Source organism: Serinus canaria, chromosome 15, assembly GCF_022539315.1.
Source record: "Serinus canaria isolate serCan28SL12 chromosome 15, serCan2020, whole genome shotgun sequence".
Lineage (NCBI taxonomy): Eukaryota > Metazoa > Chordata > Aves > Passeriformes > Fringillidae > Serinus > Serinus canaria.
In genome coordinates, this window is record NC_066329.1 from 13073728 (window position 1) to 13100320 (window position 26593).

Here is a 26593-nt window from a genome sequence, read left to right on the forward strand (position 1 = left end):
TCCCTCCCCCTGGCTGGAGCCTGGGCAGGCTGTAATTAGCCTGCAATGCTAATTATTTCTGCAATTCGTTACAAGCCAAAGTGCCAAACTTTGCTGAGACCTCCTCTGGTGTTGAACAAGGTTTTTGTGTGCTGTGCTCTGAAATGAAGGCACCTGGGAAGACCAAGGCAAGAAAGCATCCACGGGGGAAACTCCTGTCAGACCTTCCCCTGCACTGAACAACCAGGAGTGAATGTGAAACTCACACTCTGAGGGTCCCTCATTAATGAGGGGTGAAGTTAATTGGTTGGTTTTATTTCTGGGCTGGGGAGGAGGAATCAGCTGAGCCTTGGAGTCACTGCAAGGCCTCACCCCCGATGGGAAGGGTCAGACTGACGTTCAGAAATGGTCACAATCACCTGGGCCTGGAGCTGAGCCAAGGCATCCCAGGGGAAAATTCAGTTCCAGAGGGAGGGCTTGTCCAGCCTGCTGCCCTGGGTGCTCCAGAGCTGGCCCTGAGGGTGCTGCTGCCAGGGCACAGAGCTGCCAGCATGTACTCAGAGTACTCAGCCCTGCTCTGTCTCTCTTGCAGCTTCCACTCTCCTAATATTCTGCTTTTTTAGCTGGTTATAAATGGGATATTCCAGAAACACAGCATATGGAGCTTCTGAAACAGAGTTAGGAAAGGAAATTAGTTTTTCCTCATAGAGACTTTATTCTTTAGTCATTCCAGTTTTAAATCATCCCAAGGAATGCAATAGCTGAAGCACTTTGGCTGATTTATCTGGGCAAGGACAGGACACTGCTGTAGTGTCTGACAGAATTAATGGGGGCCTGTGGACATTCAGAAATCCAACCCCATTCCACTGTGTCTTCAGGAAATAAAGGCTAAGGAACAAAGTAGTTATAGAATAATTTTATTCACCTAGAAACAAGGGTCGAAAGTCACAGCATGGAGGTTCATTTTCTTTTGTAAACTCATTAAAAAGATGTCCATGTATAAAATGAGGACATTTCAAACAACAGAACTGCAGACAAAGGAAACTATAAAAATTCAACACATTATTAAAAAGGTTTTATTTTCTTTCTGCATAATTCCTTGCACCTTCCACAGCAGTCTGCACACACTCTGAAGTACAGTTGTTAGAATCATTACAATTCAAGAGGCTGAACAAAAAGCCATTTGCTCTGCTGGAGGAATGTGCTGCTGACAGATCCCAACCCTGGAGCACGTTAAGTGAAGTAAGACAAGACTGAAGGACCTGGCTAGAGGCTGCTGAATGGTTACTGTGCATTGATCTGCTCACAATTCCAGCTTGCTTTGCTTCCTGCAAATATTTGGAATAGTCCTTAGGGGAGGAACAGGGTCAGACTGAACAGGGCCTTGTCCAAAGGTGGCTGTTGTCCTAAAGCATCTAATGCAGGCTCAAAAATAAAAACATTGCTGCAGTCAAACAGCTTCAATCCCAACAGGAGTTAATTGTGCACCTCTGACCAGCTGCTGGGATTTAGGATTCAGTCCTCAGTCCTGGACACTCCTGGCTGCACGTCTGGACTGAAACCCTGGACACACTGTCAGTAACAGGTCAGTTATAATATTTAAGCTCTGCTAATTTATAATTTAATTTGTCCCTGTTTCTCACCCCAAAATGACTCCCAGCACTGAAAACCCATGCACTGCCTGAGGCTCCTGTCAGTGTTCCCCCCCTGTGTCCCCAGGGTAGGCTTGGCCTGCAGAGTGTTTCTGTGGGGTCAGAAGAGCCCCTGTGAGTCCCTGCAGTGCCCTCCAGCTGTGCCAGCCTCAGGAGCTCAGTAAACACCTCCCCAAGGGCACAGAGCAGCCCCAGCCCTGCAGAGGATTCACTGCCCATGGGCACAGAGCAGCCCCAGCCCTGCAGAGGATTCACTGCCCATGGGCACAGAGCAGCTCCAGCCCTGCAGAGGATTCACTGCCCATGGGCACAGAGCAGCCCCAGCCCTGCAGAGGATTCACTGCCCATGGGCACAGAGCAGCCCCAGCCCTGCAGAGGATTCACTGCCCAAGGGCACAGAGCAGCCCCAGCCCTGCAGAGGATTCACTGCCCATGGGCACAGAGCAGCTCCAGCCCTGCAGAGGATTCACTGCCCATGGGCACAGAGCAGCTCCAGCCCTGCAGAGGATTCACTCCCATGGGCACAGAGCAGCCCCAGTGCCTGCAGTGATTCACTGCCCATGGGCACAGAGCAGCCCCAGCCCTGCAGAGGATTCACTGCCCATGGGCACAGAGCAGCCCCAGCCCTGCAGAGGATTCACTGCCCATGGGCACAGAGCAGCCCCAGCCCTGCAGAGGATTCACTGCCCATGGGCACAGAGCAGCCCCAGCCCTGCAGAGGATTCACTGCCCATGGGCACAGAGCAGCCCCAGCCCTGCAGAGGATTCACTGCCCATGGGCACAGAGCAGCCCCAGCCCTGCAGAGGATTCACTGCCCATGGGCACAGAGCAGCCCCAGCCCTGCAGAGGATTCACTGCCCAAGGGCACAGAGCAGCCCCAGTGCCTGCAGAGGATTCACTGCCCAAGGGCACAGAGCAGCTCCAGCCCTGCAGAGGATTCACTGCCCAAGGGCACAGAGCAGCCCCAGTGCCTGCAGAGGATTCACTGCCCATGGGCACAGAGCAGCCCCAGCCCTGCAGTGATTCACTGCCCATGGGCACAGAGCAGCTCCAGCCCTGCAGTGGATTCACTGCCCATGGGCACAGAGCAGCCCCAGCCCTGCAGAGGATTCACTGCCCATGGGCACAGAGCAGCCCCAGCCTGCAGAGGATTCACTCCCATGGGCACAGAGCAGCCCCAGCCCTGCAGTGATTCACTCCCATGGGCACAGAGCAGCTCCAGCCCTGCAGAGGATTCACTGCCCATGGGCACAGAGCAGCTCCAGCCCTGCAGAGGATTCACTCCCCATGGGCACAGAGCAGCCCCAGCCCTGCAGAGGATTCACTCCCATGGGCACAGAGCAGCTCCAGCCCTGCAGAGGATTCACTCCCCATGGGCACAGAGCAGCCCCAGCCCTGCAGAGGATTCACTGCCCATGGGCACAGAGCAGCTCCAGTGCCTGCAGTGATTCACTCCCATGGGCACAGAGCAGCTCCAGTGCCTGCAGAGGATTCACTGCCCATGGGCACAGAGCAGCCCCAGTCCTGCAGAGGATTCACTGCCCATGGGCACAGAGCAGCTCCAGCCCTGCAGAGGATTCACTGCCCATGGGCACAGAGCAGCTCCAGCCCTGCAGAGGATTCACTGCCCATGGGCACAGAGCAGCTCCAGTGCCTGCAGAGGATTCACTGCCCATGGGCACAGAGCAGCCCCAGTCCTGCAGAGGATTCACTGCCCATGGGCACAGAGCAGCTCCAGCCCTGCAGAGGATTCACTCCCATGGGCACAGAGCAGCTCCAGTGCCTGCAGAGGATTCACTCCCCAAGGGCACAGAGCAGCTCCAGCCCTGCAGAGGATTCACTGCCCATGGGCACAGAGCAGCTCCAGCCCTGCAGAGGATTCACTCCCATGGGCACAGAGCAGCCCCAGCCCTGCAGAGGATTCACTGCCCATGGGCACAGAGCAGCCCCAGTGCCTGCAGTGATCCATGCCCAGCTTTGCAGTCTCTGCCAGGCCATTGTGCAAGAAGCAGCCCCTGCCCTAAGGCACTTAGCCACGGGCACAGGGCAGGGCTGCAGGGTCCCTGGGCAGGCAGGAGGGCCCCTGCTGGCACTGCCCTCCCTGGTGCTGCTGGCACAGGTGCCCTGCCAGGCTCACAGCCTCCCGTTGGCAGCCGCCTCGCCCGCCTTGGCCTTGTGGTGCTCGTACTTGACAGAGACAATCAGGAACAGCAGCAGGGTGGCTCCTTGGATGGCAGCCAGCAGAAAGAAGTAATAGTTTAATTGGCAGCCATTAATATTGCCTAGGAAGAATTGGGGAGGAAAAAGCATGAAGTAAGGTGATAGAAATGAAAACGTGAATCTGGTGAAGTGTAAGTGGAGAAGACTTTTGTGCAGAACCAAACCAAACCCCGTCTCCATCCCACAGCAAAGTTCATTTTAATTCTCCACAGCCAAGGCTGGCACTGCTGAGGAAGGTGTGCACAGGATAAACAACGTTTGCCTTTCTTCTCCAATGCCTTAGACCAAGTCAAAAGAGAATTAAAAAAAAAAAACAAACTAAAAATGAATGCTGTAAAGGAAGAAGTTGGCAACTCCACAGATATAAAAAAAGGCATTATTGCAATTGTTGCTCAGCCTTTTTTGGCAACAAAGTTTAGAGTTGATGAAAACAGAGGTGACTTCTTTGTGGTTCAGTTCACCTTTGATGCTCCCTCAAAGTTGTCACAAATTACTGCTCTGGCCATTGAACAGTGTCAAAGGAAGAAAGCTCATGGCTAGAACATCATTCCTCTGTTAGGAAGCACGCCCAGCTCCTGCTGGATTTCCAAGAACAATAAATTGTGGCTCATTTCCAGCCCAGCACAGCCAAGTGGACCATTACAATGATCAGATGTGTTGCAGACTAAAGCAGTGACGTGTGCATGGCCCTAACCAGCTGCTCCTGCAGCAAGCCTATAAACGTTCAGATTCAATTACTTTAATTACTGAAACTTAAGATTCAATTAAATGAACTTATCATAAAATGCAATAAAATTAAACTAAGCCTTTCCTTGACATTTAAAATACAATATAGATGTGAATCTCCATTTCAAGAGCAGATGTGTTTAAAGAGTAGTAATTATCCTTTATGAGATGGGATATTAAACCCATGAAATCTTAGTTTTGGTGGGAGAAACGAGTCAATTCAATGGCAGCAACCACCCCTGAGGTGCTGGAGAGAGGGAACTTCCTCAGGAGATCTTGGAGGCAGTCAGTCACCCCCAAGGATGACTGGGGTGACATCCCATCATGACAGGGGATGTCAGTGATGTCATGGATGTCATTCCTCCCCTGGAAAACCCAGGTGAAGTTCAGCTGCGTCTCTGGTAACTTTTAATCTTGTTACAGCAATGAAAATGGAGTTAGAGAGTTACAGAGGGTTACAGCAGGGGCTGCTGTGGATGCTGCAGCTGCAGATCACCTGAGCCAGGTGTGTCCCTTGGGGAAAGGCACAAACACCCAGAGCTGGCTGTGCCCAGAGCCCACTGAGCTTGGCAGCCTGCTCAGAACGATGGCCCAGGGCTCAGGAAAGGCACAAACACCCAGAGCTGGCTGTGCCCAGAGCCCACTGAGCTTGGCAGCCTGCTCAGAACGATGGCCCAGGCTCAGGAAAGGCACAAACACCCAGAGCTGGCTGTGCCCAGAGCCCACTGAGCTTGGCAGCCTGCTCAGAACGATGGCCCAGGGCTCAGGAAAGGCACAAACACCCAGTGCTGGCTGTGCCCAGAGCTTGGCAGCCTGCTCAGAACCATGGCCCAGGAAAGGCAGCCCCTTTCCAGTGCTGGCCACCTCTGGGTAGATTTAGCACAGCCCAAATATTTTACAGAGAGAAGATCTGGCAGTGCCTTCTCATCAGCTGCTTCAGAGAGCAAGGGAAGGGGCTGAGGAAGCACCATCATTGTTTGTGTGGAATTCTCATCCCCCACTGAGCCCTCATCAGCTGAATGACCTCTGTACTTAGAAAAGGTTCCTTTTCCAATTCTAAAATTGACTGGGGAAAAGGAGCCTCAGTGGGATGAAGTATTCCTTAGGGGAGGACACTTCCATAAGTTCAGGCTGCTGCTACAGAACAGCCTGCAGGTCACAGCTGGAGTCAGACACCGTGGCTTTTTGGTGCATGCAAATCCAGTGGAAATGGCAAATTCTCTTGGACCAAACACCAAGTTCAGGCTGCAGTTTTAAGCCATGCACACGTGGCAGGTCTAGCAGACATTTTAAGAATTGTTCACACTCCTCCTGTGCACTAATTAGCCACTGAGGATGGGAGGGTTTTCTGGAATTCCCAAGGTGCCACCTACTGGTGCCAGTAATTATTTTTAACCTCCACTGGAAGCTCAAAGCAGGTGATTTGTTGAACTTTAGGAGTAGAAATAGCTAGCAGACAGAAGGGCAGAATTAACTCATGGTAATTTCAGTGAAGTCACTCGAAATAAGGAAGCTGAATAATCACTTGGAGAGAAATGGGTACATTTTACCTCCCATAACCACAGAAAGCAATTTCCGTACTTTATACCAAATATATTCTTCTGCTGCACATAATTCAAATATTTTTTACTGAAATGAAAATATTTGTAATTTCTAGAGATGAAATGCAGTAACAGCTGAGCAAGTAACTGAGGCTCTGCAGAGGTGTTCCTCATGCTTTCATGAGGGCAGTGAATTATTTTGCACAGTCACATTATTTCATGCTTAGATGCAAAATGAAACTATAAGAGAGCAGTAGGCAAATTCATATTTTGAAAATAATAACTGTGTTAAAACTCAAAAGTGCCACGTCCTTGATGCTGAACTGAAACTTCTACTTTGCAGACCACGAGCACACTTACCAAAATCTGTGTGATTGCTCATCCAGCCAATTTCTTTAATAGACACCAGAGCCAACAATCCAGAGCCAACAAAGGAGCCGATCCCCGAGAAGAAGAAGAACAGCCCCATAATGGCACTCTGCATGGACTTGGGAGCAGCTGAATATGCAAATTCTAGACCTGTGTTACAAGATGGGAAAATGCTGTTAGAGTGTGTAAGAAATGAGAGTGGATTGTTCTAGAAGCCACAGGTGTGTAGTGAACCCTTAGCAGCTCCAGCTCCTTTAAATTGCTTTATGAATCCTCCTAAAGGTCATCAATGCATCAACCCAATGGTGAGACAAAGACCTTGATCTTGTTTATGTTCCATGTGTGTAAAATCAAGGAATCTTCTGAACCAACATATTCATTTTTCTGTCTAAAATGGTCCTCAAGGAAATGAATTAAAGCAGCTCCAACCTGGCAGCTCCACGTTTCCCACCTCCCTTGTTTCCCTCTTCCCTGGCTGCTGGACAAGGAAAAAAAGGAAAATAGTCCCTCTTGCATTAGCCCTGAACATTTATTTCTTACAGCCCCAGTGTCTCTGTCTCTGAATGTGCAGACAGAGAAATTAACTGGAACTGCAAAGGCAGTAATTATTTTAATTTAATTTCCTTTTGTTCTAGAATTCTTTGAGTTCATTGCTTGCTAGCAAGCAGTTCTTTTTAAGATTTGTAGATAAAGGGCTTGAACTTTCAGCTGTCTTTGCTCAAATTTCAACCAATAAACCCAAGAAAAAGGTACAGTGACCATCCATCTGCAAACCTGTGCTACTGAATTTGTGTACCAAGAGCACAGGCTGGGTAAGGCTCTGCCACACAAAGATTAATGCCCATGATTAACTCTCCTTTTTAGAATAATACTCCTGTCAAAAATCAAATGGGATTATTCACAAGAGACAATCAAATACATTCCTTGCAGAGCTTTTTCTGACAGGTGAAATGCTTGTTTCCAAACAGTCTGCTCATACTGGGAATTAATGCTTCCTCATCCAACATTTTTCTTTGCAAGGAGAGCATTACAGAGCTGAAACTGCATAACTCTCAGGTCGGGCAGAGTGAAGGCATGCTTTATTTACAGCCCTGCTGTCTGACTCTGCAGGCAGCTTTAGCAAACCAGGGGCATTCTTTGGAAGAAAAGGATGAACCCTTGAGGGCAGAGGGGCCAGCCCGGTGCTGGGAGGGAGGAGCTCTGTTCTGGGAGAGCAGAGCTGGGTGCTCAGTGCTCCAGCTGCAGCCCCCTTGTCACTGACATATTTTATGGAAATCCTTTTGTCAGGATCTTTTCTCCTGAGAAGCTGGGAAGCTTCAGCTTCTCCCTGTTTGCTGCTTTGGAATGTGATTTGGAGAGTTGTTTACCCAGCATGTGAATTGTTTTTACTTGATGACAATCACAGATCCAGCTGGGTCAGGACTCTGGTCACTCACAGGTTTTTTATCATCATTCTTTTCCAGCCTTCTGATGTCTCCTTGCTCTTGCTTTAGTATAGTTTTAATATATAATTTTCTTTTAACATAACATATATCATAAAATGATAAATCAGCCTTCTGAAACATGGAGTCAAGATTCTCATCTCCTCCCTCGTCCTGGGGACCCTCAAACACCACCACACCCCCTGAGCTGTGGCTGGGGGCCACCTCCCTGCTGCCCTTTCCCCTTCCCCTGCTGTCCCTTCCCCTGCCACCACCCTGCTGTCCCTTCCCCTGCTGCCCCTTCCCCCTGCCACCACCCTGCTGCCCCTTCCCCCTGCTGTCCCTGCCACCACCCTGCTGCCCCTTCCCCCTGCTGTCCCTGCCACCACCCTGCTGCCCCTTCCCCTGCTGCCCCCTCCCCTGCTGCCCCTTCCCCTGCCAAGGGGCAGAAGGGGCCAGCAGAGAGCTGGGCTGGGCCAGCAGGGAACTGAAACTCTCACCCTGCTCAGCTGTGGGGTTTCCCTGAAGTCAAACCACAGCCAGAGCCCGGGACAGACAGACAGACACAGCTGCCCAGGGCCAGGGCAGGGGGCACAGTGGCATTTGTTTCCTGAATTAACACTGCCTTTGTTTCCTAGGCTCTGTCACCAATAGAATAATTCAGGTTTTCCAAGGAGGATTTAGCTGTCCAACTGCACTTCAGGAAAATCCAAGCAGACTACTCTGAGCACACAGCAGCTTGTCTGTGACTTGTGGCTGAGTGGTCAGAGCTGCCACAGGGCTCCTGAGCCCAGGCACAGCCTGGCCACCAGCCTTCTGCATGTCCTGTACAGGTTAAGGTCAGGTACAACACAGGAAAGGATCTGAACTCTTTCTTTCCTTGTTCATTTTACAGATACACTGGACCTGACTGTTCCAGCTGGAAAAAGACCTTGAGACTCAGAACAAAAACCAAAATGAGTGTAACCCTGCACTTTCTGCAACAAAATAAGGTACATTTCTAAATTTGAGTGACTCTTGCAGCAACACCACTATTTAATCTGGCATAAAGAATATCAAATCTTTTCTCTGCCTTCAGAGCTCCTTTGGCTGCTGGCAGCCCTTGATAATGATTTCATGCTCCTGCACACAAGCACTTCTGAAATTAAAGCCCCTTTGCTGGTGTTGTCATGTGAGATTACAACTCCCAGGGAGACAAGGGTGCTTTAGGAGGATTGACAGAATAGTACAAAAGATTAATGCAATGTGTGTCATCTCTTTAAAGGCACCTCAAGTGTAACTAATGTGGCTTAATAAGAATATGCTTAGTTTTACAGTAAACAGAAAAACAGAGGTATGTTTCAGCTCTTGGGCTATTTATTCCCTTTTTGCTCACAACAAACATTTCCTCATCATTATGGTTTTGTAACCAGGAACGCTTTGCTTGTTTCAAGCCTGAATTTCATGGCACAGTAGATGCCTTTATCAAGTTTAATATTGAATAGGTAAAGTACACTCTGAGTCTTGAGAGGCCTTCTTTAAAATATTAAGAATTATGTTCAGATAACAATCAGAAGGCAGGAAAGAGCCTTTGTAAAAAAGAATCCAGTGAAAGTGCACTACACGAAGAAATTAAGCTCTGCATAGAATTTCTGCTGCATTTCTTTCAAACACTGACCAAGGGTTTTTGAAGTTCTAATGCTGTTGGTACAAACCCAGCAGAACATTCCCACAAGGAGCAGAATATTCTCACAAGAGTTGTGCAAGCCTTAAAGACTTCTCCAGAGAACTCCACTAACGTCCTCTCAGCTTGGAGTTCAGCAAACAGAGAGTGCTTCAAGACCTCTCCACAGCCTGCAGCCAGCTTTGCTGATTTTTCCTTGCAAACACCTATGAACTATTAATAGTACCTGCTAGAGAAACAAGGTGGTGTAAGAGGGAAGAAACTGGTTTAATTTTCCATGAGCACTCGTGTTTCTGATAAGTCATCTGTTTATCTGAGTTAGCATTTAAGAGGCACTGTCACTAAACTGACTACAAGTAATTCATTTTACTCCTTGGATAAAAATGCTCAAGCAGCTTTAGTGTTAGTAACTAACTGAATCAGGCATGATTTTATCTTCAGATTGGTGACAGGTACCATGCTCACATAAAGAAATGCACAGCCAATGAGTAGACAGGAAAAAACAACAAACCCCACTTTTACTCTCCTTGCCAAGCCATGCAAGCACTTTATTTTACTTTAATTATTTTTTTATTTTATTTTATTTTATTTTATTTTATTTTATTTTATTTTATTTTATTTTATTTTATTTTATTTTAATTTCCTAACCACTGTGATGCTGCAGCCCAGAGTAACCAGAAACCTGCTGGAGCAGAAGTTCCCTGTTCCAGTCAGAGGGGACCAAGGGGCCCTGTGACAGCTGGGGCCAGGCCAGCAGGATCCCCCAGCAGCAGAGATGTCACTGCAGGCTGCTGTGACTGCCCAGGAACGAAAGTGGCCTCCCCAGGGGAAGTGAAAGAGGAGCTGTGCCACCAGGAACCGAAGGGAAGGAGCTGAGGGTGCCCCACTGGGAGGGGATGAGCCCACAGCTCAGTGCTTGCACCCAGAATCCCAACACTTCAATGAGGACTGGAGTCAAGCAGAAGTGCAGGGAGTTTAAAATGAGTTTTACAGGAGCCACGGGAGGAGTGTGGCTGGATTGCAGCAGGGAGCCCCAAGTCCTGCTGGGCAGTGCCAAACCTGGGCTCTCAGAGCTGATCCTGCCCTGGTGAGCCAGCCCTGCTCCAGCAGCACGGGAGGAGTGTGGCTGGATTGCAGCAGGGAGCCCCAAGTCCTGCTGGGCAGTGCCAAACCTGGGCTCTCAGAGCTGTTCCTGCCCTGGTGAGCCAGCCCTGCTCCAGCAGCACCTGTGCAATCTGTGCTGAGAGACTCCAGGAGCATTTCACCTGGGCCAGCCCAGGAAACAGCTGGGAGCCACAGGCACCCAGAGAATGCCTGAGCTCCCCTGCTATGAGCCTGCACATGCAGGAGAGACCAGAAAATCTGATTTTATGCTCCTCTCCTGCCACTTCACTTTCAGCTCAAGCATCTGGGAGCACACAGCTGTCCCCTGCAGCACCCAGGGCACTCCAGGGGAATTTGAGATCTCTTGCATTTGTTCAAGACACACAAACGTGAGCAGAGTTTCAGTTTGATTAGAGTCATGTTGAAGTACTGGAACAGATACAGAAAAACTGATCTAGAAATAGAGTAGTTAAAATTATATAAAAATATCTGCTTCATTATTAATAGTCACAAAAACTTTTCTTATTTCAGATGGAAAAACTCAAGTAACATGAATTTAAACTGGTAAGTCTTTCTAAATGTGATTTATTTCTTCCCTTTGCCCTCAGAAAGGTGTTTCCCCTTACTAACTGACTTTCTAAACTGTGACCACAAAAAAAAAATATCCACAAAGCACAAATTGTATTTCCAACACAGAGGAATGTTCAGAGGACACACCACTGCACTAAAGTACAATATTGAAAGAGTGTATTTTTTCCATTAAGGCTTGCAAATACCCAGCACTCACTAGATGCCACGCAAATATTTCAGGTGTCACTCTGCTTGAAATTCAGTTTTGACAGCACAGTCTTACACAGCCAGGCTTCAAAGGTGCAAGACAGAGGTGAGCTCTGCACTCAAACTGAGCAATGTTGTATGAAAATGCATTTGGGAACATGAGAGCTCACCTGCAATGATTTGGGAAGTATTTCTTTTCTAAGAGTCCAGCGTTTATGACAGACACAAAGCAGATTTTAGCACACACAGACTCTTACCTGCTATACTTGCAAATATCTCACTGAATCCAATCAGCACATACTGAGGAATCTGCCACCAGATTGGCAAATCTGCAGCATGGTATGTAACATTCCCAATTGTCTGGTTAATTGTTTTAACCTTCACCATTTTCAGCCTGTTGCTTTCCAGAATTCCTGTGTGAAAGGGGAGGGAAAAAAGATTGACCTAAGATGCAAACATTGTTTCTCCACATTAAGAATTGAATTAGGATTCAGCCCTGCACTGCAATGAGGAATGGTAAAAGAGGAAAATGTGTTTATTTCCTGACATAAAGCATCTCAGACTACTTCTGCTGCTGTTCTTCCAAGACATGGCTGTTCTGCCATACAATTAGTGATTATATTCTCATTCAGTGGCAATAATTACACAAACAGCCCATTTCTGCATGGATCAGCTCAGAGCTCTCATGGACACTCTGTGGGGGTTTTTTAAAGACAATCTCATTTTCACCAACTACTGCTTTGCACTGTTGGACCATTTCAACTGCCACCATAGTATTCATAAATTAGAAACCCTTTTGCTTATGGAAATGGCTGCAGCAGTCCTGCAGAGCTATGAAAACCCTCTATGAATATGATTATGACATTTATATGACACTTTTCATCCAAAGAGATCCAAGAGCTCATTAGAGCTTGATTTACAAGCAATACATTGCATAGAAAGTACTTCATATGGGGTGAAAAAGAGACAGGATAGTGTAAAATATCAGCATTTTTAGCTTGCTCAGCACAACAGTTTAGGGCAGAAAGTGAATATCAAATAATGCTGTGGGGTTTTGTTGAAGTTACACAGATTAAACGATTGACTCACAGTTACATAAAATACACAGAATAGCTAATAGTTAATAAAACTCCCTGCTGCACCCAAAAGAGACCTCTGTAAAGGAACTCTTGTCTCTGCTCCTTGGAAATGAGGTGAATTTATTCATCACAATCCAGGGGAGCAGGGCTGAGCCACTGCCACTCCCAGCCTCCCTTCTTTCTGTGCTGGGACACAAGAAGTGTCCCCAGGAGCCCGTGCAGGGCTCAGACAGGCTGCCCGTGGACATCACAGTGGGTGCAGTGGCTCCATCTGCTCCCTCAGTGCCAGCTTCCCTCCCTGGAGCCACCCAGAGGTGCCATGGACACACTCCAGGAGCTGCTGCACCCCTCTGAGCCACTCTGGCAGCACTTCCCAAACACAATTCCTCATGTACAACACAGTTCCTGTTCTGTGTCTTCCCAAGTCTGTGACAGATAACATTTTTTTAAAATTTTACCCATTTTTTAAAGCTGAAAGGGGAGCAGCCAGATCAGCCCCTCTGTGCTTAGTGACAGTGCCAAATTTCTCACTAACATCTGGGTTTAGGTAAAGACTGCTCTGACTTTATCACTTCTTCATGTCAGGCCAGCCCCCACATTCTCTCTTATTCCTCTCTCTTTTTAGGTGACCCATCTTATCTTTCTTTAGCTCTTCAGCTACCTCAGTGCCCTCTGAACGATGAAGAGCTGCTGTAATTAAAATAAAACTGGACTTCTTGAAGTTTTAATTTTAATACAGCTGCCAAACATTTCAGAGTGGAACTTAAAGTGTAAAGAAAGCAGTAGAGTCATCTAAGAGCTCAGATATAATTTCCTTTATTTACACTCAACACAGAATTGTTGCACCTCAAAACATCAAGTGATCTTAATGTGTTTATACCTTTACAAAATAAGAATTGAGCCACCTAGGAGCACAACTACAATATACCAAACTTTACCATAAATTCATCTTCAAAGTACTCCAGAATCTGGAATCTACTGATTCTTCCCTTTGATAGACAAGTTTCAGATTTGATTTTACACTCTTAGTAGTTAAAATAATCTGAACTTCTTGCTGTAATGATATAAACTCTATAAATGAAGTAGATTTTCCAGCTGAATAACCTTGAACATTGCTGCTCAGAATTCACCATAAAATGCATGAAGCACAGCAGATGTTCATTAAATCTAATCAGTTGTATTTTAATACAGTTTGTAAAATATTTTAAATAATCTAACCAATCTAATAGGCAGCCTGAGTAGTGTCCACAACTAATGGCTGATAGATAAGCAAGTCAAAATGGAAATATGGCACAAACAAATCATCAAGATATTGCCCTGACTGCAAGTTCTTGATATTTTCATATGTTTAAGATTTCATTCAGTGTCCCTCTCAAGGCAGCAGTGGTTGGAAGTAACAGCGTATTTCAAAAATGTTAAAATATGGCAGCTATAAATACCACATAATGAGAGAATAAAAACTGAGTGAAACACAGAAACCAACACCTTGCTAGAAATAGTTTCCTAAACCCCAAATTTGTCCCAACTGAAGCTCTTAAATTCCTGTTTTGATGAAGAGATGTCAAGCTACTCTAAAGGTTAAACTTTCCAAACAGATTGCAAATAATCACCCAAAGAATTCACCTTTTCACTTTCTGCTGGGGCAGACTTGGGGAGGATCAGCCCAACAAAAGCACGTGTTACATTGGTTGGTGAGTTGAAAAAAGCACCTGAAACGTGCAGGAATTCTGCTGTATGAACCCATTCCCCAGCTCAGCTGCCACAGCTTGATGTGCTCTTCCCCAGTACAAATACAGACAGATATTGCTGGTTTTGAATTCCCTCATTTGGGAGCCCACAGGTTCTATTTAGAGAGCTGACATTTAAGTGTTTTACATCATCCTCCTGCAGCAGCAGTGTCCTAAGAAACATGGAATAAGAGAAACACTTCTCTTTCAACTTTATATGACTTTGCTTGAAGAACTTTCCTTGCCCACCAAGTGACCTTGGCCCGATAATTACCTCTCTCATTGAAAGAAATCTTATAACCATTCAAAGCTATGGTCCCTCTCCCTAAACCAGAGGGGATCCCAAGGGCTGCCATGAATTTATTTAATGCTGTAATGCTTTATCAGGATGTTCATTCCACTGATGCTGGTGAGGGCTATAGATTCTGTGAAGCATTGCTCAGAGATGTTCAGTTCCACATCAGCAGCACTTAACAACTTGAGATCATCTCAAAAGCAGCTGATTTATGGGGCCAGCAGACTTGCCATCTTTTCCCTTTCATGCTACAGCTGAGCTGTTTTACACTACACTAATTCCCAAACAACAGGGAACAGGAAGATAGGGGGGAGAAAACCCAAAGTGGGAGGAAACTCTGGTTCAGCCATAACCTAACTTGATTATTTCAGAGCAGGGGAAAGGATTTTGGGTAAAGTTTCAGCTTTTTTACACTCGTGAGTCAGAATGGATGAAGAGACATTTTTCAAGGGTCTATGCAAAGTCTGCTTCAGGCAGGAAAAATGGTCCAATTTTATTGCAAGTGTTCAAAACAGTTTAGTAAATTGTTGGATACAATCTCCTTTATTGAGGAAAATGCATCCACGAAGGCACATTCCAGCTATCCTGCTAAAAAAGATCTGAATGATGCAGAATTCAATATTCACACAGCTCTTTAAGAAATGCTGTAGCAGTGAGCTGGACAGTTCACCCTGTCAGGGGATGCCCAAGTGGTTTTCTTACCTGCAGCAAAGGCAGAGCACATCACAAAGAACATCCCAACTGCAATCCTCTTCAGGGAGGAGGGCAGCAAGCCATGCCTCTTCAAAATGGGGTCCACCAGCTTGTCCTTCAGGGGGATCAGGAGCAGGATGAGCACTGCATCAAACATGGTCAGCCAGGCTGCTGGGAACTGAAAGGGGAGAGGACTCCAGCTGGCAATTTCATACTCAAGAGGGAATTTTTACTATTATTTTACAAAGAATGTTTTGATTGAACAGTTTGATCTGAAATAAACAGCAATGCACTGACAGACATTGGGAAAAGTCAAATAAGAGTGTTTAAAAGCTGAAGAAAATATTCAGTTACTCAGGTTTTCAGTGAACCAGGCTGCTCATAAATATCTGTAAGCTGTTTCTCATCTGACAGAATTGAACTTTTTACCTAATTCACTCATGAAAAGTATTTAATAGCTAAACTCTATCTCCTATTAAGCTTAGAACTATGAGAAATATGCCACAGAAGAGCAGAAACAGAGTCTTACTAATGGAAATGCAAAGTTCAATTAAAATCAAGTTACACTTGTCAAATGACCAGAGAGGGTGATGTAACACAGGTAAACCCTGGAAATCCTGTGTTTTACTTCTCTGTACCATTTCTGCAATCACATGATGCCAGCCTCTCTTGAAAAATATTGATTGAACAGCTTCTTTCAATAAGCTGAAGGTAAAGTGATTATTGATTAGGCAGTCTGGAGTAACAAATGTATCACTTAAGGATGGGTATTTATTCCTACTGGGCTGGCAGAAATGCTTCTGTCCTGCTCTGGAAACTCAGGGCATGCAGATGGATCAGCTTTCTCCAAAGGTCAGACTTTGGCCACTGAAGTGTAAAGAAACTCTGGATGACAGCAGTGAGAGTTACCTGAATGCATCCAGAGCAGGCTGGTGTGAACTCCAGACTCTTGGTGGAATAACAAAATCTGGGATGTTCATGGTGCTCCTAAACCCCCAGAGGCTGAGGCCCCTGATCCCCAAAGGCACCTGAGCCTCCTGGAAGTGCTGTACAATACTGACCCAATCTGCATTTCCACCAAAGAAAGGCCCCTGGCACTTGCTCTGCTCTGCTCACCGTATGGATGGAGTTGGTGTCGTTGGATATCTCGGGAATTTTCAGATGGAGGCTCTGCAGCACATACGTTGTCTGCATCTAGCATTGGGAAAGAGGAGTTGGGATTACTTGGGCAAGGAGTGCTGAGAGCAAGATATTCTTCATTTTGTAACCATTAACAAAGACTATACCAGAGGTGAAATGCAAAGACAGCAAACTGAAAACAATTACAGTCAGAACATTACCGTAATTTTTAAGCTTGTAGTTATTTTTACTAAAAACACAAAGAATCATTTGTGTGTCTTGGAAAACAATTCCTGCATTGTTTCTTTTGCCCAAAATGTGTCTGATATCCTGAATCATCTCCATAAGGCAGAACCTGAAAATTAAAATGAGGTCTAGACCACTAAGCCTGACCTATATGAAACAGCTGCAAGATGAAACACAGCACAGTATTTAAGATATGCCAATTTCTACAACTGTGAGTCTTAACTACAATTGTAATGATTTTTTTTTTTCTATTATTAGGTCAAAATATTATTTGAGAGCATTCCTTAGCAGCCATATTTCATCTCTCAACTTGGAGGTAAGTTTCCTATTTATAAGAGAACACCCCAAAAATGTTACATTAGAAATGATGCAAAATATAACTGCAACCATTTGGAACTACTCACTTGAAAATACACTGTCCAGTAGGGTATTAAAGCCAGAAAGACAGGGATAATCTTGACAAGAGCTTTCACATCCTCCACCTTGTCTTCTCTGAAGGGGCCTCCCCGAGACAGCTTGGCCATCTCGAAGAGGCTTTGCCTGCGAGGTGGGTGCAGCACTCCCTGGCCTTCACTTTGGAAAAGGGTTTGAGATGTTTAGTTCAGCAGAACTGGCAATCTTCTCTTCCTTATCAAAAGCAATGCATTTCCAAAATGAGGAATTGATGTCAGTTACAGCAACACAGCCAGGCCAGAATGGATCCCCAGCAGGTGGAAACACGAGAGGAACCTTCTGCCATGGAGTTTCCTAATTTCCCATCCTCCCCACACAGCCCAGCCCCAAATAACTGGCAGAACTTGGAGGAACCAATTTTGTGATATTGCTTGTTGAGTCACTGAACTGTTTGGCAATCTGAGCATGAAACCCCACTGCAGGCACCTGACTCCTCTTAACAGTGATTCAACTCAACCAGCAGTATTCCATGGGCAGCTCTTAGGAGTGGAAAAACTTTGGCTGCCCATCAAGGTACTTAGAGCATTCAATGCAGACGACAGTGCTTTTCAAAGCAGAAGGCAGCCACAAACACATGTGCCAGAGAAGAGAGTTAACTAATGCTGAGAGCAGCCCAGTCAGGTTTCAGCAGCCTCAGGAACTCTGAGCTGGCAGGACACAGAGCTCAGCTGACACCGAGGTCTGGCTGCAGGGACACCCAGTGATCTCACTGTGCCTGCTCCATCCCTCCACTCCCAGAAAGCTGCCCCAGGCCTGCAGTTCTGGAGCTCTCAGAGCAAACCTGCTCATTCTCCTGCAGCCTGTGGTGGGAGTGACCAGCAGGCAGTGTGAGCTAAGGAGCTCAGTCCTAGGCTGGCTCGGAATGAGGCCACACAGAGCCCACCACAAACCTGTTTGCTGAGTGCTCCCCGTGGGCCTGCTTGGAGCAGCAGGAGTAGGTGAGAATTCTGAACATGTCTGTGAAGGCACTGCCATCAGGAGGTTTGGTGATGAAGAAGCTCTGCCCACACAAGAAAACCATGAAGGAGATGCCGATGCAGACCGTGGGGATGCTGTAGCCGATCACAAAGCTCACGTTCTGCTGGATGTAGGCAATGCCTCCCAGGGACAGGATGGCTCCCAAATTAATGCTCCAGTAAAACCAATTAAAAAACCTTCTTGTGGCTTCTGGACCCCGGTCTTTGACCTGGAGAAGATTAAAAGCAAGCCCTTCAGTTTCTGAAGAAAATAAGGCTAAACAGAATTAGAATCTTTGAATTAGAATTCTAACAAGTTCAACACACCAAAGAGCTCAGGTTTCATTTAGAGTCACACTGGAATGATTTAAGTGTTTTGGGCTTCACATGGTATTTGATGAAATGACACCTCAGTGAGAGCTGCACCATTATGTGAGTAACCTTCTAGAAGCTCAGCACAGGGATAAAAAAGCCACACTACTGAGAGACACAGCTTCCCCAGAGAGACCATTATTATTTCTACTGCAATGACTCTCACTGGGTCATTTCCCTACAAAAAGCTCCCTCAGATTAACATCCCATAGTCCACAGGAGTTTAAGTAACTGTTTTTTAGTAACAAGTTACTAAAAGTTACCTAAAAATTCACATATTGCCACAATTGCTTCTTCTAACTGTATTTACATAACAGTTAACACTATTCCATTTTCTAAGCCTCACATGAAAGCTTGGTAATTAAATAACAAATTTAATTTTTAACACAGTCTTAATGCCTCTCATCAGAACACAAATTGAGCACTTCTCCTTCTGACCTTTAAAAAAAATTAATTAAATTTGGGCTGCCTGAGGATCACAAGGCTCCAGTAAATATTTATCCCTGTAGGTCAGTGCTGTTCATAGTGTTATTTCTTCTGCCTGAAGCTCTCAGTGTCTCTCCAGTGAAAGTAAAGACATCCCTGGTTTATAGAACTATCTGTACAGTTTTACCATCCCTCTTTATTATTGTCTCTGTGAGTTACCCCACATTTTGTAATTCAGTCCCAGGAATCCAGCACCACTCATAAGAGGTGATGTAAGAGAAACGATGCAAATTAAAATCTGAGCTACATTAAAAAGATCAAGTAGTCTGCAGAAGAATCCATAATGCTCTGTCTGTCAGTGGCTGATGACTGAAAGGCCATTAACAGTGACTAGCAAGTCAGTGCCATGCACCAGCCTGGCTCAGTCAGTTATTTCTCATTTGTAACTGCAAATTTCCTCTCCTCATTTGCCAGCTCTTCCACAGCCCCACATTTAGTTTGCAGTATGAAAAGCAAGCCGTGTCTTACAATGAGTTTTTAACAGTGCCAGTTCTGATTAACAGCTTCAGGTTTCCCAGGGGTGCACAAACCCATCTGCACCACTCAGCCAAGCCCCACAGAGGAAATGTGAAAGAATCTATTCCTGTGCACAGTTAATAGCACTGTCAGGATTCAGGTGCATCTGGTAGAATGTCCAAGGCAATCCTGGAGACTAAACCCAAAATTCTCCCTCTCCAGCTTCAACTTGGTACTCAATTCCTAACTTTCATCAACTGCAGCAGTGGCTGAATCCAGGAATTCCTTCTAAAGCCCAATGAGCAGCAGGATATTAGCAAACGATTACATGGAACACAGTGCTCCAACTTGTGTAAGTGTTAGCAATCTGTTTGATGAAGTTTCCATTTCTTCAGCACAAAGTCTCAGTTCTCTTATTTCTGCAAGGCAGATGACTTCTCATCCTCCCTCTTGCACATGACCTGGCTGACATCTCTACAAAGAAAGGCTGGGAGAAGAAAGCCAACTTTGATGCAGGTAAGAAGAGGGAAGCACACCATGAGCCTTCTGACAAGCATTATCCCAGCCTCCGACCATTAGCTCCAGAGAAACTTCCTGAGCCAAGGCTGGCTTCTCTCTGCTTAATCAATGCAGCAGCTCTGCTCTCCAGGAGCTGGTGTAACCTGCCTCTGAACCCAGGGCAGCTTTCAGAATCCACAGCATCCCGTGGCAAAGAGCTCCACAGGTACTGGCACAGTGGGAAGGACTGCCTCCACTGCCTGCTTTGAGCCCAGCCTGCCTGAGCCTCGCTCCTTTCACCTTGTTCCAGGAAACAGCACAGACAGCCCAGCTCCATCCACGCCTGCTCCAGAGAGAGCCCAGCTCCATCCATGCCTGCTCCAGAGACAGCCCAGCTCCATCCCATCCCTGCTCCAGAGAGAGCCCAGCTCCATCCCACTTCCATCCCATCCCTGCTCCAGAGACAGCCCAGCTCCATCCCATTCCTGCTCCAGAGAGAGCCCAGCTCCATCCCACTTCCATCCCATTCCTGCACCAGAGACAGCCAAGCTCCATCCCATCCCAGCTCCAGAGAGAGCTGAGCTCCATCCCATTTCCATCCCATTCCTGCTCCAGTGACAGCCAAGCTCCATCCCATTTCCATCCCATTCCTGCACCAGAGAGAGCCCAGCTCCATCCCACTTCCATCCCATTCCTGCTCCAGTGACAGCCAAGCTCCATCCCATTTCCATCCCATTCCTGCACCAGAGAGAGCCCAGCTCCATCCCACTTCCATCCCATTCCTGCACCAGAGACAGCCAAGCTCCATCCCATTTCCATCCCATTCCTGCTCCAGTGACAGCCAAGCTCCATCCCACTTCCATCCCACTCCTGCTCCAGAGAGAGCCCAGCTCCATCCCATTCCTGCTCCACTGCTGCCTCTCTCCCCTGCCCACTGCTGGCACAAACCACTGTCACATCTTCCTTTTTGCTGCCTTTTCAGAGGTAGGAAATTTAGACTGATTTGTGATTCCTCACCTGGAAACTACTGACCATGTCTGTGGCCCTTCCTGGAAACTTCCTTCACCATCTCCAGTGTCCTTTTTGTAACAGAGTGACCAAAAGGAATGCAGTGCTCAAAGGACAGACACACCACAGACTTACAATGCAAAGAATCCATTTCCCCCTCCTTTATCAAAGCATCTGTCTGCACTAAAAATCCCATCACAGCCACGTCTGAAATGCCACTCTGGCATTTGACTGGCAAACATTAATAACTGAATGAAGGTCCCACTGAACTACCTGGTGGAATATCTTCTCAAAGACAAAGAACTATGAAGATGTCTTGTCAAAACCCCACAGGAAAGGAGCATGACCACTCAAAAGTTCCTGAGAGTAGCAGCTTTCATTTGTTCCTGCAGTCAACTGACAGTCACAAGTGACAAATGTAACAAACACCCCCAAACTCATCCCAGTCAGCTCTGAGCACACAGCAGAGCAGGGATGGAACAGAGAACCCTGTCCTCGTCCTTTGCCTACTGAAAAAGGTACAATGACAAGAGGTCTGTGCAGTCAAATTTACAGAATCCTGACCCTCTAATCCATCACTGCACACAACCACTTACTCTCTGGGATCATCTGAGAGAGCTGGGTAGCTGAGCTCCACAGTATTACTCAGCTGCTACGTAATTTCAAAGTTTTATACCGAAATTCAGAAAGTCCACATATGAAGTCTGTTCCTCTCCCATCTGTTATTACTGGCCTTGTGAATGCCACAACTTGTTTCAAACTTGTTCTCTGCAGAGCCTTCGAGGTCCACAGGCTCATAAGAAGTTTGACTGCAGGAACAACAAAACAAGTTGCAGTCAGGGACCTTCAAATCTTTATATGTGGCTCCCCATCCTCATCCAGAGGCTAGAAGATCTATGCTCTACAAGTAAATAAAGGCCGAAAATCACTCTAAAGCCATCTTTACAGCAGCAATTTCCAACTGCAACTGTAAACCACCAGTTTTAGAAGATCTGTGGCAGTTGTAGCCTGACAGATTTACTGGCTGTGAAGGCAGCTCAGAGGGCAGCACAGCGTGGGTGAAACCCGGCCTCCCTAAACGCTGGAACCCTCAAGAGACCCAGCTATAATTAGAGTGATTATGGCTGAGACCAGATTAGGAATCTGCTCCTATTCTGGCCTCAGTGCTGAAGCTGAACCAGCTTTCACAATAATGACCAGCAGTCCCATTGTTTGCTAACTGCAGAAAGTCCCAGGCTGCTCCATGGACAGGAAGTGACAGCAGACACTGCTCGAAAGGGGAACTGGAAAGTGCCAGGTTCTGGGATCACATGATCAGAAACACCATCAGAGAACCATCCCCTCAGAGTCACACAGCACCAGGCTGCACCTTCTAGAAAAACTCTGTAAACACAGTCGAGAAAAGCTGCTCTGTCCCAGCTTTGCAGGAGCTCTCTTGGCTAAGCTGAGCGGTGGAAGTTACTCGATATCCTGACTCTAACAGCACTTCCAAAAGCAGGCACTCAACAGAGAGTTAGGAACCAGAGCAAAGTAAGAATTGCAATTCAGTTTCCAATCTTCCACAAAGCGATTCTACTAAAGAAAGAAACCTCTCATTAAACAAGAGCTCTCCACCCTAATTCTATACACACATTAAAGCTGAAAAATCCACATGGTAATTTTTAAGAGATCTGCAATGAAACGCAATTAACGTTCTGCAAGGTGATTGTGCCCACTGATGTGCATGATGCACAATTCATCCTTGCCTTTGGGGAAACAGGACAAACCCTATCAGCACACATCCAGCCAAAACACATCTGCAATGTGCTCTGGCCTCCCAAGAATGTGGCTCTGCGATTGACTTTATTCTCAGCTATAGATAGGTAGACAGAGATATAGAGAGATATATACAGCTGTATAGATATATACTCATCTCCCCAGCAGTTTTCTACATTCCTGTGCAGGGAAAAGGCACCCAAGAGGGCCCCAAACTGCACTCCAAGGTAAGTGGCATCCTGTAATATATTTAGCAAAAGATAAGCCAGAAAAAGAGAAGGGGAAAAATTCAGACCTCGGCAGAGCTCCACTGATTATTATGGCCCAGAAAGGAGTATTTCTTTTGCTTCACCCTACATAAATCACTGTGAATTATCTTCAAACCCAGCCAAAACCTGCTTCCCTTGAAATCCTGGGGGAAAAGCCTTTACAAAATCCAGCTACAACAGCTACACTTCCATTGGCAATGGCTCTTCTTTTGCTCTGTTCCTGCCATTATTTATCTCCCATATTTAACTTTCATAAAGCGTTCTGGGGATAAGCAGTCAGTTTTGAAAAACACCTTACAAGATAAAGTCGTATTAAAGCTATTTCACTTGATGGGCTCAGGCTGGCTTAAGCAGAGCTAATGCACTGGGGACACACAATGCTGGCTATAATAATGTTTTACATTTATATACTGCCTTTCACCCAGAATTTAGAATACAAGAAATGCCAAAGAATGACAAATGCAAACTGCACTACCGAGAAGAGAGGTATGTTTGGCAATGATTCTGTGGTGGATTCTCCCTCTTCCAAAGAATTCATGGCATTTCTGATACCTGCTCTAACCAGAACTCAGTGAGCCAGTAAAGAGACATGCCACTGGACTTTCAGTTTAGTTAGAAAAGCTGCTCAGCAGTACCTGAGCATGCTGAAATTCTCCATTTGCAAAGCAGAAATTACATTTCAACATCCACAGCCAGCACACCGCCTTAGCACAGGACTGTAAAAATCTACATGTAACAGAGCTTTCCAGCTGCTACTGAGCTGCAAGCTGCCTCTCAGATGTTTTCTGTGCAGCCCCTGGGTTCTGCAGTGATGACCCAGTGAATGAGATCACTGTGGCGGGTCCCCACAGGGCCACTTGACAGGATGTGTCCTTATGAACAGCCCAAGTGATGTCTGCCATGGCCAGAGCAGCTTCCCCCATCATGTGATGCTGTACCAGCCTGCACAGAAATGCCACTCCAGGCAAGGCAGTAAACAAATACCTAAAGCACAAAAACTGTTAGTTCTGCGCTCTGACACTGCCTTGGAAGGCCCATGTCATCCTTGTCACAGCTCAAGTGTGTATCTTCTCCTTCATCTGATGAGCTCTGAGGTCACATTAGCTGGGTACAAACTCACCAGCGAGGACAATTAGCAGTCCACTTAATGGCCATTAAGTATTCAACCCAAGTCCAGAAGATGGTGATGGCTCAGCCAACTCAGATCCCACAGCTGAGGCAGGGTAGCCAGGAAAGCAAAGGTATCTGACATCCCACAGGCACCAAAATGCCACCGAACAGGGCCGGAGCTGGACGATGCATTCCCTGCCAGGCTGAGCACCCCCAGAGAGGCGCGTCGGTCGGGCACTGCCCACCCCAGCACGGCAAGCCCCTCTGCCACCCTGGGCACCCCGCAGCAGCTGCCACACAATACCCGACCTGGTCCGCCCCGAACGGGGTGATGTTGGCCTTGACCGAGCCGACGCCCAGCCCCACGAGGACCAGTCCCACGAAGGTGGCGCTGGCACAGTAGCGGGTGGCTCCCGCCTGGGAGCAGGGCGCCAGGGTGGCGTTGGCGGCCGGCGAGGAGCAGTTCTCCACGGGGAACAGGGGGATGTCCCCGCACAGGCCCTGGCGGGTGTGCGGCGCGGCGATGACCGGGAAGGCCAGCATGCCCAGCAGGTACAGCGCCATGCTGAGCAGGATGGTGCCGAACTTGCCCAGCAGGGCGTCGGCCAGCCAGCCCCCGAACGGCGACACCAGGTAGGTGATGCCCATGAAGAGCAGCAGCGCCTGGCTGGCCTGCGCGCCCTCCCAGCCGTAGGGCGGCCCGTTGAGGAACAGCACCAGGTTGGAGGTGATGCCGTAGAAGGCCACTCGCTCCAGCAGCTCGGCCAGCAGCACGGCGGCGCAGGCCAGCCGCCGGCCCTGGAAGGCGCTGCTCGCCGCCCGCCCGCGCTCGCCGCTGCTCAGCAGAGGGCTGCGCTCGTTCGGCTCGGCCTCCTCCATGGCCCCGCGTCCCCCCGGCCCCGCCGCGGCCCCGCCGCGCTCCCGGCCCGGCCCGGCGCGACCGCCGGAACCGCCCCCCGGGCAGAGACGCGGTGCCATTGGTGGAGGGCGCTGTCACTCCGCCGGCGCCCGGCCCCGCCTCCGCCAGCGGCGCGGTGCCATTGGTCGGAGGCGCTGTCACTCCGCCCTTCGCGCCGTCATATGGCTGAGTGGGGCGCGGCGGGACGGAAGTGGCCGAGCCGTGAGGGAGCTTTGGTGGCCGGGGAGGGCCCCCCAGGGCGCCCGTCAGAGCGGCCGGGGAGGTTCCTCATGGTGCCCGTCAGAGCGGCCAGGGAGGTTCCTCAGAGCGGCCGAGGAGGGCCCCCCAGGGCGCCCGTCAGAGCGGCCCGGAGGTCCCTCACGGTCGCCGTCACAGCGGCCGGCAGCGCCAGCCGGAGCTGGTCAGCCCCGGGTGTGCGGCGCCTCTCCCCGCAGTGACCCGGTACCGCTCGGGGGCTGCACGGGGAAATGGAAATGCAGAGAATCCCCGAATCGGTGGGGTCCCAGAGGAAGGGAGCTCTGGCTGGCCCTGCCTGGGCAGGGTCACCTGGCACAGAAAGGCGCCCAGGTGGGTGTGGAGTGTCTGCAGGGAGGCAGGATCCGCCGCCTCCCTGGGCAGCCGCCCTGCCATCCTTCGTGGAAAGAGTTCTTCACGGGCAGGGGCAATTTGTGCTTTGGTTTGTGGGCATTGTTCCTCATCCTGTGGCTGGGCAGCACTGAAAAGAGCCTGGCACCAATTCCTTGGCACCCGCCTCTGAGATATTTATAAGCGTTAATGAGATCCCTTCTCAGCCTTCTTGAGACTAAACATGCTTCCACGTTCTCTCAAAAGATGCTCCAGACCCAAAATCGCCTTTTTTTAGGGTTTTTTTTTTTTTTTATTTTCAGGGTTAATGCTATAGTTAGGTTTTAATGCTATAGTTAAAGATTGTCTCACAACAAGGCCTTTCAGCAGGAGAAGGTGATGAATGCGTGGTGTAAAAGGCCGTTTTTATACGTGTTTTTATGTGTGTTTGAGGCCAGCTCAGCACCCAGGGTGTGCCTGGTGACTCGGTTGGGAGCAGCAGCTGGCTGTGAGGGCATGCAGGAATTATCCAGGTACACATGGAGAGCGAACACTGATTTCAGTGGGACAAAGCATGTGATTAAAATGGGAAAACATTAATCAGCAAGATTACAGCCCTGAAATGTGCTGCAGTTCCACCATACACGTGTTGAGGTACAGGTTGTGAATGCATGAAGTTGCCTTCAGCAGCAGATCTTAAAGTCTTATTTTTGGCCGGAACAAAGTGGGTAGGACACTGCTGGTTGTGTGTTTTCAGTGAAAAAGTCAAGTTTATTGACATCATGCAGTTACACACCAATCATTTAGGCATGACTTACTTGGGAGCAAGTGATGCTTGTAAAAGTAAATACAGTCATTTAATAATGGGCCTTTGTAAATAACATATGCCATAAAAATGACTGATTACATATATTTGCTTTCTTAAGTAGTTGCACAATTTCATGACAAAAGACAATGAGGAAAAAGCAACCAGCTGTACAGGCATTTCTTGGTGAACTACTGTAACATGACCGATTCTGTAACAAAATTGCATTTCATCTTTTCCTAGCTTAATACAGTAATTGTCTCATTAACTGTGATTGCACTTTCTGGGGAGTTTGGTAGTATTTTCTGGAGACTCAAAGTAATAAAGCAC

At 47.7% G+C, this 26593-nt stretch overlaps 1 protein-coding gene across 36 annotated transcripts; it reads right to left on the reverse strand.

Annotated features, from left to right (window-relative positions):
* Nucleotides 1-879: 879 nt before the first annotated feature.
* SLC15A4 (solute carrier family 15 member 4) lies at nt 880-24883 on the reverse strand. 36 transcript variants are annotated; one of them, XM_050980559.1, is made up of 10 exons: nt 24285-24883; nt 17956-18251; nt 17017-17185; nt 16364-16441; nt 15257-15425; nt 11711-11866; nt 6480-6638; nt 3172-3914; nt 2915-2998; nt 880-2486 (listed from the first exon to the last, which is right to left on the reverse strand). In XM_050980559.1, exons 1-8 carry the CDS (start codon nt 24852-24854, stop codon nt 3766-3768), a joined length of 1746 nt encoding a protein of 581 aa, XP_050836516.1. In that variant the 5' UTR covers nt 24855-24883; the 3' UTR covers nt 880-2486; nt 2915-2998; nt 3172-3765. The 36 variants fall into 36 exon arrangements, with proteins under 36 accessions (XP_050836516.1, XP_050836515.1, XP_050836537.1 ...); XM_050980558.1 differs by having other exon boundaries at nt 2915-3041; XM_050980580.1 differs by having other exon boundaries at nt 880-1842; nt 2102-2486; nt 2915-3914.
* Between the last annotated feature and the right edge of the window lie 1710 nt (nt 24884-26593).

Excerpts from the sequence above, each read along its gene's own strand:
- SLC15A4 (XM_050980590.1), bottom strand. The coding sequence starts at position 24,854 with ATGGAGGAGGCCGAGCCGAACGAGCGCAGCCCTCTGCTGAGCAGCGGC. Across the intron at positions 18,252-24,284 it reads CCCCGTTCGGGGCGGACCAG|GTCAAAGACCGGGGTCCAGA; the intron begins GTCGGGTATTGT and ends AATCTTCTCCAG. Across the intron at positions 6,639-11,710 it reads GATATTTGCAAGTATAGCAG|GTCTAGAATTTGCATATTCA; the intron begins GTAAGAGTCTGT and ends CTTGTAACACAG.